At 39.9% G+C, this 12,500-nt stretch overlaps 1 protein-coding gene and 1 long non-coding RNA gene across 24 annotated transcripts in view; one reads left to right on the top strand and one right to left on the bottom strand.

Annotated features, from left to right (window-relative positions):
• fga (fibrinogen alpha chain) overlaps positions 1-12,500 on the top strand; it is a 30,801-nt gene that overhangs the window by 7,779 nt on the left and 10,522 nt on the right. Inside the window, exons 6-7 of one of the 2 annotated variants that reach the window (XM_052459064.1) lie at positions 1-9; positions 10,465-10,586. The exon at positions 1-9 is cut by the window's left edge and continues 119 nt beyond it. In XM_052459064.1, coding sequence (XP_052315024.1) covers positions 1-9; positions 10,465-10,586 — 131 coding nt within the window. Of the gene's footprint in view, positions 637-1,103; positions 1,928-10,464; positions 10,587-12,500 lie in introns of those variants that run through there. The other variant, XM_052459063.1, reaches the window with a different exon arrangement.
• LOC127906625 (uncharacterized) lies at positions 2,079-3,877 on the bottom strand. Of its 22 annotated transcripts, none has more exons than XR_008062130.1 (6): positions 3,282-3,873; positions 3,179-3,233; positions 3,014-3,123; positions 2,629-2,958; positions 2,519-2,573; positions 2,082-2,470 (listed from the first exon to the last, which is right to left on the bottom strand). It is a non-coding gene; the product is annotated as an uncharacterized LOC127906625 (long non-coding RNA). The 22 variants fall into 22 exon arrangements; XR_008062127.1 differs by having other exon boundaries at positions 2,083-2,470; positions 3,337-3,870; XR_008062119.1 differs by having other exon boundaries at positions 2,084-2,470; positions 2,629-2,683; positions 2,739-2,958; positions 3,014-3,233; positions 3,282-3,864.

The following is a 12,500-nucleotide window of genomic DNA, read 5'->3' as shown; positions in this document are numbered from 1 at the left end:
AGGTCCCGGGTACGCACTTCCAGCCTTCGGCTTCAGGCTCTTCATCGTCATCGGGTTTGTCAACGGGGTCGGGGACGAAGGACGGGCCGAGGAAAACGATCACGGAGCTGGGTGGTGGAGGGGGGACAAGGGGGGATGGAGTTGGGGATTTCTCTAAAGGGATGGGTGGGCTGGGAAGTCTCGGAGGCGGAGATTTCGCCACTACTGGTCACCTGACCACTCAGACGTCGAGCTGTACCAAGACGATGAAAAGGACGATAGTACACACGAAGGATGGGCCAGTGGAGCGCATCGAGGAAGTATCGGGCGGACTCGGCTGTGAGGCGCTGAAGCTCGGTGGCGGAGGAGGAGGAGGGAAGGGCGAATTCTTCCCATCCCTCACCTCCTCCTCTTCCTCCTCTTCCTCATCCTCCTCGTTCACCAAAACCACGAGCCACGGCGGCACCAAGGGAGGCAGTAGCATTCTCACCAGCACCAAGACCGGTGGCACCGGCGGCGATTTCGGAGGTGATCCATTCGGAATGGATCTCGGAGCGTTCATGCGTGGGAACGACGAAGACGACATCCCAGATTTCCACGCCCGCAGCGTGAAGACTAGCGTCCGGAGTGAGCGGCAGGCGGATTATGTGGGAAAAGGTACATCTGATCTGGAGTAACCGCCCAGCAGTTGACCTAGCTAGCCACTGTTAGCATCTTAGCCTAGCAGCCGTTAGCAATTAGCATGTTAGCCTAGCCTCCATTAGCACCTTAGCCTAGCAGCCGTTAGCAATTAGCATGTTAGCCTAGCCTCCATTAGCACCTTAGCCTAGCAGCCGTTAGCAATTAGCATGTTAGCCTCCATTAGCCCCTTAGCTAAACTGCCAATAGCAAGTAGCACCTTATGCTAGCAGCCGTTAGAGGTTACAGTCTTAGCCAGAAGCTTTTAGCGTATTAGCTAGCAATCAGAAGTGAAACATTGCTAATTTTGTCATAGCTCAAAGCAAAGCTTATATTGTAAAATTAACTTTCAGAATCTGATGAACAGTAGGACAACACTAAATTCACTACTGAATTCCGGTCTCTCTTCCCGGCCACTAATCCGTAGCTTCTCCGTCTGTTTTCAGATTGTTCTGACATCCAACGGAACCATCTCACAGGGGAAAAGAGCGGCCTGTACAAAATCAACCCCTCTGCCTCCCTCTCCCCCTCCACTCCGAACGGGGTAGTGGAGGTTTACTGTGACCAGGAAGGTTTTCTAGGAGGGTGGACCCTGGTCCAACAGAGAGCTCATGGGGGGGTTAGCTTCAACCGTTCCTGGGCAGACTACCAGGAGGGGTTCGGAGGAGTGGACGGTCAGGGTAAAGGGGAGGTATGGCTGGGGTTAAAACACCTCCATCTTCTGACCCGGGAGGACAGCATGTTGAGGGTAGAGCTAGAAGACTGGGAGGGAGGGGAGGCGATAGCCGAGTACACAGTGAAAGTGGGGTCCGAGGCTGAGGGGTATCAGTTGACCGTGGCAGAGTATTCAGGTGATGCAGGGGATGCTTTAGTCAAGGGAGAGTCTAGTTTAGGGAGTCAGGGGTCGCTCGGCTTGAGGTCGTTCCTCTCCCACGAGGGGATGAAGTTCAGTACCTTCGATAAGGATAATGACCAATGGGAGGAGAGCTGTGCAGAGATGTACGGCGGGGGCTGGTGGTATAATAACTGTCAGAGGGCTAACTTAAACGGAGTCTACTACACAGGGGGGAAGTATGATCCTGGTAGCAACGTTCCATACGAGATAGAAAACGGAGTGGTGTGGCTGACGTACAAACCAGCTGACTATAGTCTGAAAACCACCCGCATGAAGATACGACCGCTCGCTATGGCCTGAGAGAGAGAGAGAGAGAGAGAGAGAGAGAGAGAGAGAGAGAGAGAGAGAGAGAGAGAGAGGGAGAGAGAGAGAGAGAGAGAGAGAGAGAGAGAGAGAGAGAGAGAGAGAGAGAGAGAGAGAGAGAGAGAGAGAGAGAGAGAGAGAGAGAGAGAGAGAGAGAGAGAGAGAGAGAGAGAGAGAGAGCGAGAGGAAAGGAGAGAGGGAAGGACAGGGAGGGAAGGAAAGAATAGGAGACAAGGTGGGCGAGATAGAATGACAGGGATTGAGGGACAGATGTGGAGAGAGAGAGAACAAGGAGGGAGGGAAGGGACAAAGGTGGAGCGAGCTAGAGAGAGAGAGAGAGAGAGAGAGAGAGAGAGAGAGGGAAGGAGAGAGAGCTAGAGAGAGAGAGAGAGAGAGAGAGAGATATTGCTGACTGTTGATTTTGTGAGTAGATGATTAAATGTGACTTTGCTTTTCTGACCCCGTGAATGATGTCAATGTACTGAATGTTCATGTAAAAACAAACCTCTGAACCAACCAGTTACTGCTAACACTCAAATAACTGGTCTGAGATCAGTAACCTCTGAACCAACCAGTTACTGCTACTGTTCAAATAACTGGTCTGAGATCAGTAACCTTTGAACCAACTGCTACTGTTCAAATAACTGGTCTAGGATCAGTAACCTCTGAACCAACCAGTTACTGCTACTGTTCAAATAACTGGTCTGAGATCAGTAACCTCTGAACCAACCAGTTACTGCTAACACTCAAATAACTGGTCTGAGATCAGTAACCTCTGAACCAACCAGTTACTGCTACTGTTCAAATAACTGGTCTGAGATCAGTAACCTCTGAACCAACCAGTTACTGCTAACACTCAAGTAACTGGTCTGAGATCAGTAACCTCTGAACCAACCAGTTACTGCTACTGTTCAAATAACTGGTCTGAGATCAGTAACCTCTGAACCAACCAGTTACTGCTACTGTTCAAATAACTGGTCTGAGATCAGTAACCTCTGAACCAACCAGTTACTGCTACTGTTCAAATAACTGGTCTGAGATCAGTAACCTCTGAACCAACCAGTTACTGCTACTGTTCAAATAACTGGTCTGAGATCAGTAACCTCTGAACCAACCAGTTACTGCTACTGTTCAAATAACTGGTCTAGGATCAGTAACCTCTGAACCAACCAGTTACTGCTACTGTTCAAATAACTGGTCTGAGATCAGTAACCTCTGAACCAACCAGTTACTGCTACTGTTCAAATAACTGGTCTGAGATCAGTAACCTCTGAACCAACCAGTTACTGCTACTGTTCATATAACTGGTCTAAGATCAGTAACCTCTGAACCAACCAGTTACTGCTACTGTTCAAATAACTGGTCTGAGATCAGTAACCTCTGAACCAACTGCTACTGTTCAAATAACTGGTCTGAGATCAGTAACCTCTGAACCAACCAGTTACTGCTACTGTTCATATAACTGGTCTGAGATCAGTAACCTCTGAACCAACTGCTACTGTTCAAATAACTGGTCTGAGATCAGAAGGGGTACTTTCGGATCGTTCTGTTAGAAAGTCTAAACCAAGCTACTGTCCAAACAATAAAGATGACTTCAACTACAACTTCATGTTTTGTCTTTTGTTATTACTTCTGTTTATCTTCAAACTACTACGGTAGATCTGTTGAAAAGTTAGCAGGAAAAAGTGATATTTTATAGTATAAACAGAAATCAACTACAATATTAATATCACACACCCCAAATGGGAACAAACGTCTAGTTTTTTTTTATTTAATTTTTTAAATTTTATTTCACCTTTATTTAACCAGGTAGGCAAGTTCTCATTTGCAACTGCGACCTGGCCAAGATAAAGCATAGCAGTGTGAACAGACAACACAGAGTTACACATGGAGTAAACAATTAACAAGTCAATAACACAGTAGAACAAAGAAGAGTCTATATACATTGTGTGCAAAAGGCATGAGGAGGTAGGCGAATAATTACAATTTTGCAGATTAACACTGGAGTGATCAGATGGTCATTGGTGTGCAAAAGAGCAGAAAAGTAAATAAATAAAAACAGTATGGGGATGAGGTAGGTGAAAATGGGTGGGCTATTTACCAATAGACTATGTACAGCTGCAGCGATCGGTTAGCTGCTCAGATAGCTGATGTTTGAAGTTGGTGAGGGAGATAAAATTCTCCAACTTCAGCGATTTTTGCAATTCGTTCCAGTCACAGGCAGCAGAGTACTGGAACGAAAGGCGGCCAAATGAGGTGTTGGCTTTAGGGATGATCAGTGAGATACACCTGCTGGAGCGCGAGCTACGGATGGGTGTTGCCATCGTGACCAGTGAACTGAGATAAGGCGGAGCTTTACCTAGCATGGACTTGTAGATGACCTGGAGCCAGTGGGTCTGGCAACGAATATGTAGCGAGGGCCAGCCGACTAGAGCATACAAGTCGCAGTGGTGGGTGGTATAAGGTGCTTTAGTGACAAAACGGATGGCACTGTGATAAACTGCATCCAGTTTGCTGAGTAGAGTGTTGGAAGCAATTTTGTAGATGACATCGCCAAAGTCGAGGATCGGTAGGATAGTCAGTTTTACTAGGGTAAGTTTGGCGGCGTGAGTGAAGGAGGCTTTGTTGCGGAATAGAAAGCTGACTCTTGATTTGATTTTCGATTGGAGATGTTTGATATGAGTCTGGAAGGAGAGTTTACAGTCTAGCCAGACACCTACGTACTTATAGATGTCCACAAATTCAAGGTCGGAACCATCCAGGGTGGTGATGCTAGTCGGGCATGCGGGTGCAGGCAGCGATCGGTTGAAAAGCATGCATGGTTTTACTAGCGTTTAAGAGCAGTTGGAGGCCACGGAAAGAGTGTTGTATGGCATTGAAGCTCGTTTGGAGGTTAGATAGCACAGTGTCCAAGGACGGGCCGGAAGTATATAGAATGGTGTCGTCTGCGTAGAGGTGGATCAGGGAATCGCCCGCAGCAAGAGCAACATCATTGATATATACAGAGAAAAGAGTCGGCCCGAGAATTGAACCCTGTGGCACCCCCATAGAGACTGCCAGAGGACCGGACAGCATGCCCTCCGATTTGACATACTGAACTCTGTCTGCAAAGTAATTGGTGAACCAGGCAAGGCAGTCATCCGAAAAACCGAGGCTACTGAGTCTGCCGATAAGAATATGGTGATTGACAGAGTCGAAAGCCTTGGCAAGGTCGATGAAGACGGCTGCACAGTACTGTCTTTTATCGATGGTGGTTATGATATCGTTTAGTACCTTGAGCGTGGCTGAGGTGCACCCGTGACCGGCTCGGAAACCAGATTGCACAGCGGAGAAGGTGCGGTGGGATTCGAGATGGTCAGTGACCTGTTTGTTGACTTGGCTTTCAAGACCTTAGATAGGCAGGGCAGGATGGATATAGGTCTGTAACAGTTTGGGTCCAGGGTGTCTCCCCTTTGAAGAGGGGGATGACTGCGGCAGCTTTCCAATCCTTGGGGATCTCAGACGATATGAAAGAGAGGTTGAACAGGCTGGTAATAGGGGTTGCGACAATGGCGGCGGATAGTTTCAGAAATAAAGGGTCCAGATTGTCAAGCCCAGCTGATTTGTACGGGTCCAGGTTTTGCAGCTCTTTCAGAACATCTGCTATCTGGATTTGGGTAAAGGAGAACCTGGAGAGGCTTGGGCGAGTAGCTGCGGGGGGGGGCGGAGCTGTTGGCTTCAGGATTCAGACACGGCAAGGACATCAGGGTTAGCAGAGTGTGCTAAAGCAGTGAGTAAAACAAACTTAGGGAGGAGGCTTCTGATGTTGACATGCATGAAACCAAGGCTTTTTCGATCACAGAAGTCAACAAATGAGGGTGCCTGGGGACATGCAGGGCCTGGGTATACCTCCACATCACCCGCGGAACAGAGAAGGAGTAGTATGAGGGGCGGCTAAAGGCTATCAAAACTGGTCGCCTAGGCGTTGGGGACTGAGAATAAGAGGAGCAGGTTTCTGGGCATGGTAGAATATATTCAGGGCATAATGCGCAGACAGGGGTATGGTGGGGTGCGGGTACAGCGGAGGTAAGCCCAGGCACTGGGTGATGATGAGAGAGGTTGTATCTCTGGACATGCTGGTTGTAATGGGTGAGGTCACCGCATGTGTGGGAGGTGGGACAAAGGAGGTATCAGGGGTATGAAGAGTGGAACTAGGGGCTCCATTGTGAACTAAAACAATGATAACTAACCTGAACAACAGTATACAAGGCATATTGACATTTGAGAGAGACATACAGCGAGGCATACAGTAATCGCAGGTGTTGAATTGGAAGAGCTAGCTAAAACAGTAGGTGAGACAACAGCTGATCAGCTAGCACACAACAGCAGGTAAAATGGCGTTGACTAGGCAACGGGGCCGACAGTTAAAACAAACAAGCAGAATGGAGTACCGTGATTAATGGACAGTCCAGCGTGCATCAGCTATGTACCCAAGTGATCAGTGTCCAGGGGGCAGCGGTGGATGGGCAGGGAAGCTGGACTGGCGAGTGTTATCCAGGTTAAAAAACTAACAATGACTAAATAGCTTGTAGCTAGTTAGCTGGTTAGCTTCTGGAGGTTCTTGAGTGTGTTCTAAAAATTAAAAATAATAGCGATTCCGTATCACATTGGGTGAGGCAGGTTACCGGAAGGTATAAACAAATTGTGATAGAAAGTAAATATGGGTCCAGTGAGTGTTTGGGACGCGGCAATTCAGATGGTTAGCAGGCCTGTGCTAACAAGCTAACAGTTAGTAGGCCGGGGCTTAACAAGGTAGCAGTAAGCGGACCGGGGCTAAAAAAGCTTGCAGTTAGCAGGCAAGGAGATAGCAAGGGCTAGAGAGTTAGCCTTTGGGGGACGTCGCGATGGGGTGAGTCTGTTTATTCCTCTTCATGCGGTGACATCGATAGACCGGTCGTGGGTCCGGGTATTGTAGCCCGGGAGTATGCTACGGTGGTAGCACAGGGGCTCTGGCTGGGCTAGCTTCAAGCTAAGAGGGTGGAAACGCTAGTCAGGAGTAATCATCCGGGGTTGCGGTTTAGCGAGATAGCTAGTTGTGAAGATCCAGCTGAAAAATGTTCCGTTTGCGGTGGGAATCCGGGGATAAAAAAAAATAGGTCCGTTATGCTCTGGTTAGAGTCGCGTTGTTCGAACTGGCGAGAGCTTTCTGAGCTAAAGGTTAGCTGATGACCGGTTAGCTGAAGACCGCTAGCATAGCTGGTAGTTAGCTGGCTAGCTTCAGTTGAGGGGTTCCGAGATCCGAAGTAAATATAAACACTTTAGGAAAAATAGCTACATTGGGTGAGGCGGCTTGCAGGAGAGTATTTAGAAGCTGAGGTTTAGCAAAATGTTTTAAAAGATATGCAAAGAAAATATGTAAAAACGAGAAAAAAAACGATATATACAAGGGACACGACAGGACGTCTTACTGCTACGCCATCTTGATTTCGAGAAAATCACTGAAATCAAATTCCACTCCCTGTTATTGGATTTATGTTCAAAGTTGGGTGGGGGAAAAAAATATGAAATTCATATGTTGATGTCTTTTAGGAAATCAGTTGTTTAGGAAATGTCATCACATGTGATTTATTTCGGTGGAAATGGCAGGGAAACATATCTGAGTCAACCAGTTGTTGCCCAGTGGGATATGAGTTCATAACATGTCTTTATAGTAGTCTTTATGGTATAGGCCTATACATTAAGAATATATATATATAATAATAATAATAATAATAATATACATTAAGAATATATATATATAATAATAATAATAATATACATTAAGAATATATATATATATATATAATAATAATAATAATATACATTAAGAATATATATATATAATAATAATAATAATATACATTAGGAATATATATATATAATAATAATAATAATAATATACATTAAGGGGATATATATATATATAATAATAATAATAATAATATACATTAAGAATATATATATATAATAATAATAATAATATACATTAGGAATATATATATATAATAATAATAATAATAATATACATTAAGAATATATATATATATAATAATAATAATAATATACATTAGGAATATATATATATAATAATAATAATAATATACATTAAGAATATATATATATATATAATAATAATAATAATAATATACATTAAGAATATATATATATAATATATATAATAATATATAATAATAATAATATACATTAAGAATATATAGACATTTAGAATATAATATACATTATGAATATAATATTATATATATTAAGAATATATAGACATTAGAATATAATATTATATATATTATGAATATATAGAATTAGAATATAATATTATATATATTATGAATATATAGACATTAGAATATAATATTATATATATTATGAATATATAGACATTAGAATATAATATACATTATTAATATATAGACATTTGAATATAATATACATTAGGAATATATAGACATTAGAATATAATATACATTATGAATATATAGACATTAGAATATAATATATATTTAGAATATATAGACATTAGAATATAATATTATATACATTATGAATATATAGACATTAGAATATAATATACATTAAGAATATATAGACATTAGAATATAATATTATATACATTATGAATATATAGACATTAGAATATATAGACATTAGAATATAATATGATATACATTAAGAATATATAGACATTAGAATATAATATATATTTAGAATATATAGACATTAGAATATAATATTATATACATTATGAATATATAGACATTAGAATATAATATATATTTAGAATATATAGACATTAGAATATAATATTATATACATTATGAATATATAGACATTAGAATATAATATACATTAAGAATATATAGACATTAGAATATAATATACATTATGAATATATAGACATTAGAATATATAGACATTAGAATATAATATGATATACATTAAGAATATATAGACATTAGATATAATATTATATTATATACATTAAGAATATATAGACATTAGATATAATATTATATTATATACATTGAGAATATATAGACATTAGAATATAATATGATATACATTATGAATATATAGACATTAGATTATAATATAATATACATTATTAATATATAGACATTAGAATATAATATTATATACATTAAGAATATATAGACATTAGAATATTATATTATATATATTATGAATATATAGACATTAGAATATTATATTATATACATTATGAATATATAGACATTAGAATATAATATTATATACATTAAGAATATATAGACATTAGAATATTATATTATATACATTAAGAATATATAGACATTAGAATATTATATTATATACATTATGAATATATAGACATTAGAATATAATATAATATACATTATGAATATATAGACATTAGAATATAATATTATATACATTAAGAATATATAGACATTAGAATATTATATTATATATATTATGAATATATAGACATTAGAATATAATATAATATATATTAAGAATATATAGACTATATAGACATTAGAATATTATATTATATACATTATGAATATATAGACATTAGAATATAATATTATATACATTAAGAATATATAGACATTAGAATATAATATTATATACATTAAGAATATATAGACATTAGAATATTATATTATACACATTAAGAATATATAGACATTAGAATATAATATTATATTATATACATTAAGAATATATAGACATTAGAATATAATATTATATACATTAAGAATATATAGACATTAGATATAATATTATATACATTAAGAATATATAGACATTAGATATAATATTATATTATATACATTAAGAATATATAGACATTAGATATAATATACATTAAGAATATATAGACATTAGAATATAATATAATATACATTAAGAATATATAGACATTAGAATATAATATTATATACATTAAGAATATATAGACATTAGATATAATATTATATTATATACATTAAGAATATATAGACATTAGATATAATATACATTAAGAATATATAGACATTAGAATATAATATAATATACATTAAGAATATATAGACATTAGAATATAATATTTTATACATTAAGAATATATAGACATTAGATATAATATTATATTCTATACATTAAATCCTCTTCCTAAATATTTGGTAAAATTATTAATTTTGTGTGTGATTCTTGGAAACAAGGGGGGCTAAACTGACCTCTTTGGCTCAACTTACCCCACTCTTCCCCTTGATCTAGTCAGTTTGGTGTCCGTATGGATAGTTGACTGAACTTTGAACTCTGTCAACATTTTGTTCAGCAATGTGACATAAACCCGACCTGATGTTAGCACACAGCTAATATTGACCGGATCAATAATTAGCGAAATGCTACCATAAGAATACATTATATAAATGTGCAACGTGTCAACGCACCCTGGTCCTCTTTAGGCTGGGTTATAGCCTAGAAATGTGTGTGTGTGTGTGTGTGTGTGTGTGTGTGTGTGTGTGTGTGTGTGTGTGTGTGTGTGTGTGTGTGTGTGTGTGTGTGTGTGTGTGTGTGTGTACTCTGTGTGTTGTTGTACGTTGCAGTGTGTAGTCTGTGGATACAGAAAGGGAATGGGGTCTCCCAGTCAGTTCGACAGAGATACAGAGGCAGGAGGGGACGGTGTCCTGACAGACCAGAGCACCCACTCTGCTCTGACCACCAGTGGGTGAGTCACACACACACACACACACACACACACACACACACACACACACACACACACACACACACACACACACACACACACACACACACACACACACACACACACACACACAGTGCATTCAGAAAGCATTCAGACCCCTTGACATTTTGTTATATTACAGCCCTATTCTAAAATGGATTCAATTGTTTTTTTTTACCATCATCAATCTACACACAATCAATCCCCCATCACAACAAAACTGTTTTTTAGAATTGATAGAAAATGTGTTAACAATTAAAAATTGAAACATCACATTTTCATAAGTATTCAGACCCTTTACTCAGTACTTTGTTGAAGCACCTTTGGCAGTGATTACAGCCTTGACTCTTCTTGGGTATGACGCTACAAGCTTGGCACACCTGTATTTTGGGAGTTTCTCCCATTCTTCTCTGCAGATCCTCTCAAGCTCTGTCAGGTTGGATGGGGAGCGTTGCTGCACAGCTATTTTCAGGTCTCTCCAAAGATGTTCGATCGGGTTCCAGTCCGGGCTCTGGCTGGGCCACTCAAGGACATTCAGAGACTTGTCCCAAAGCCACTCCTGTGTTGTCTTGGCTGTGTGCTTAGGGTCATTGTCCTGTTGGAAGGTGAACCTTCGCCCCAGTCTGAGGTCCTGAGCGCTCTGGAGCAGGTTTTCATCAAGGATCTCTCTGTACTTTGCTCCGTTCATCTTTCCCTCGATCCTGACTAGTCTCCCAGTCCCTGCCTCTGAAAAACATCCCCACAGCATGATGCTGCCACCACCATGCTTCACCGTAGGGATGGTGCCAGGTTTCCTCCAGACGTGACCTTTGGCAGTCAGGCCAAAGAGTTCAATCTTGGTTTCATCACACCAGAGAATCTTGTTTCTCATGGTTTCAGTCTTTAGGTGCCTTTTGGCAAACACCAAACGGGCTGTCATGTGCCTTTTACTGATGAGTGGCTTCCGTCTGGCCACTCTACCATAAAGACCTGATTGGTGGAGTGCTGCAGAGATGGTTGTTCTTCTGGAAGGTTCTCTCATCTCCACAGAGGAACTCTGGAGCTCTGTCATAATGACCATCGGGTTCTTGGTCACCTCCTTGACCAAGGCCCTTCTCTCCTGATTGCTCGGTTTGGCGGTGGACCAGCTCTAGGAAGAGTCTTGGTGGTTCCAAACTTCTTCCATTTAAGAATGATGGAGGCCACTGTGTTCTTGGGGACCTTCAATGCTGCAGTAATGTTTTGGTACCCTTCCCCACATCTGTGTCTCGACACAATCCTGTCTCGGAACTCTACGGACAATTCCTTCAACCTCATGTCTTGGTTTTTGCTCTGACATGCAGTGTCAACTGTGTGACTTATAAAGACAGGCGTGTGCCTTTTCAAATCACAGTTGGACTCCAATCAAGTTGTAGAAACATCTCAAGGATGATCAATGGAAACAGGATGCACCTGAGGTCAATTTCAAGTCTCATTGCAAATACTGAATACATATGTAAATAAGGTATTTCTGTTTAGATTTTTAATAGATATGCAAATAACTATAAAAAATTGTTTCCACTTTGTCATTGTGGGGTATTGTGTGTAGATTAATGAGGATTTATTTTTAACATTTAATCCATGATAAAAAAATTAACTTTTATTTAACTTGGCAAGTCAGTTAAGAACAAATTCTTATTTTCAATGACGGCCTGGGAACAGTGGGTTAACTGCCTGTTCAGGGGCAGAGCGACAGATTTTGTTTTTACCTTGTCAGCTCAGTGATTTGATCTTACATCCTTTTGGTTACAAGTCCAAAACTCTAACCACTAGGCTGCCTGCTGAACAACGCTGTAACTTAACAAAATGTGGAAAAAGTCAAGGGGTCTGAATGCACTGTACACATCCTACACAAACACACCACACACAAGCACACCA

The sequence above is a fragment of the Oncorhynchus keta genome, chromosome 13 (assembly GCF_023373465.1).
Source record: "Oncorhynchus keta strain PuntledgeMale-10-30-2019 chromosome 13, Oket_V2, whole genome shotgun sequence".
Classification (NCBI taxonomy): Eukaryota; Metazoa; Chordata; class Actinopteri; order Salmoniformes; family Salmonidae; genus Oncorhynchus; species Oncorhynchus keta.
Note: the sequence above shows the minus strand (reverse complement) of the source record. Positions and strands in the feature narration are given on the sequence as shown.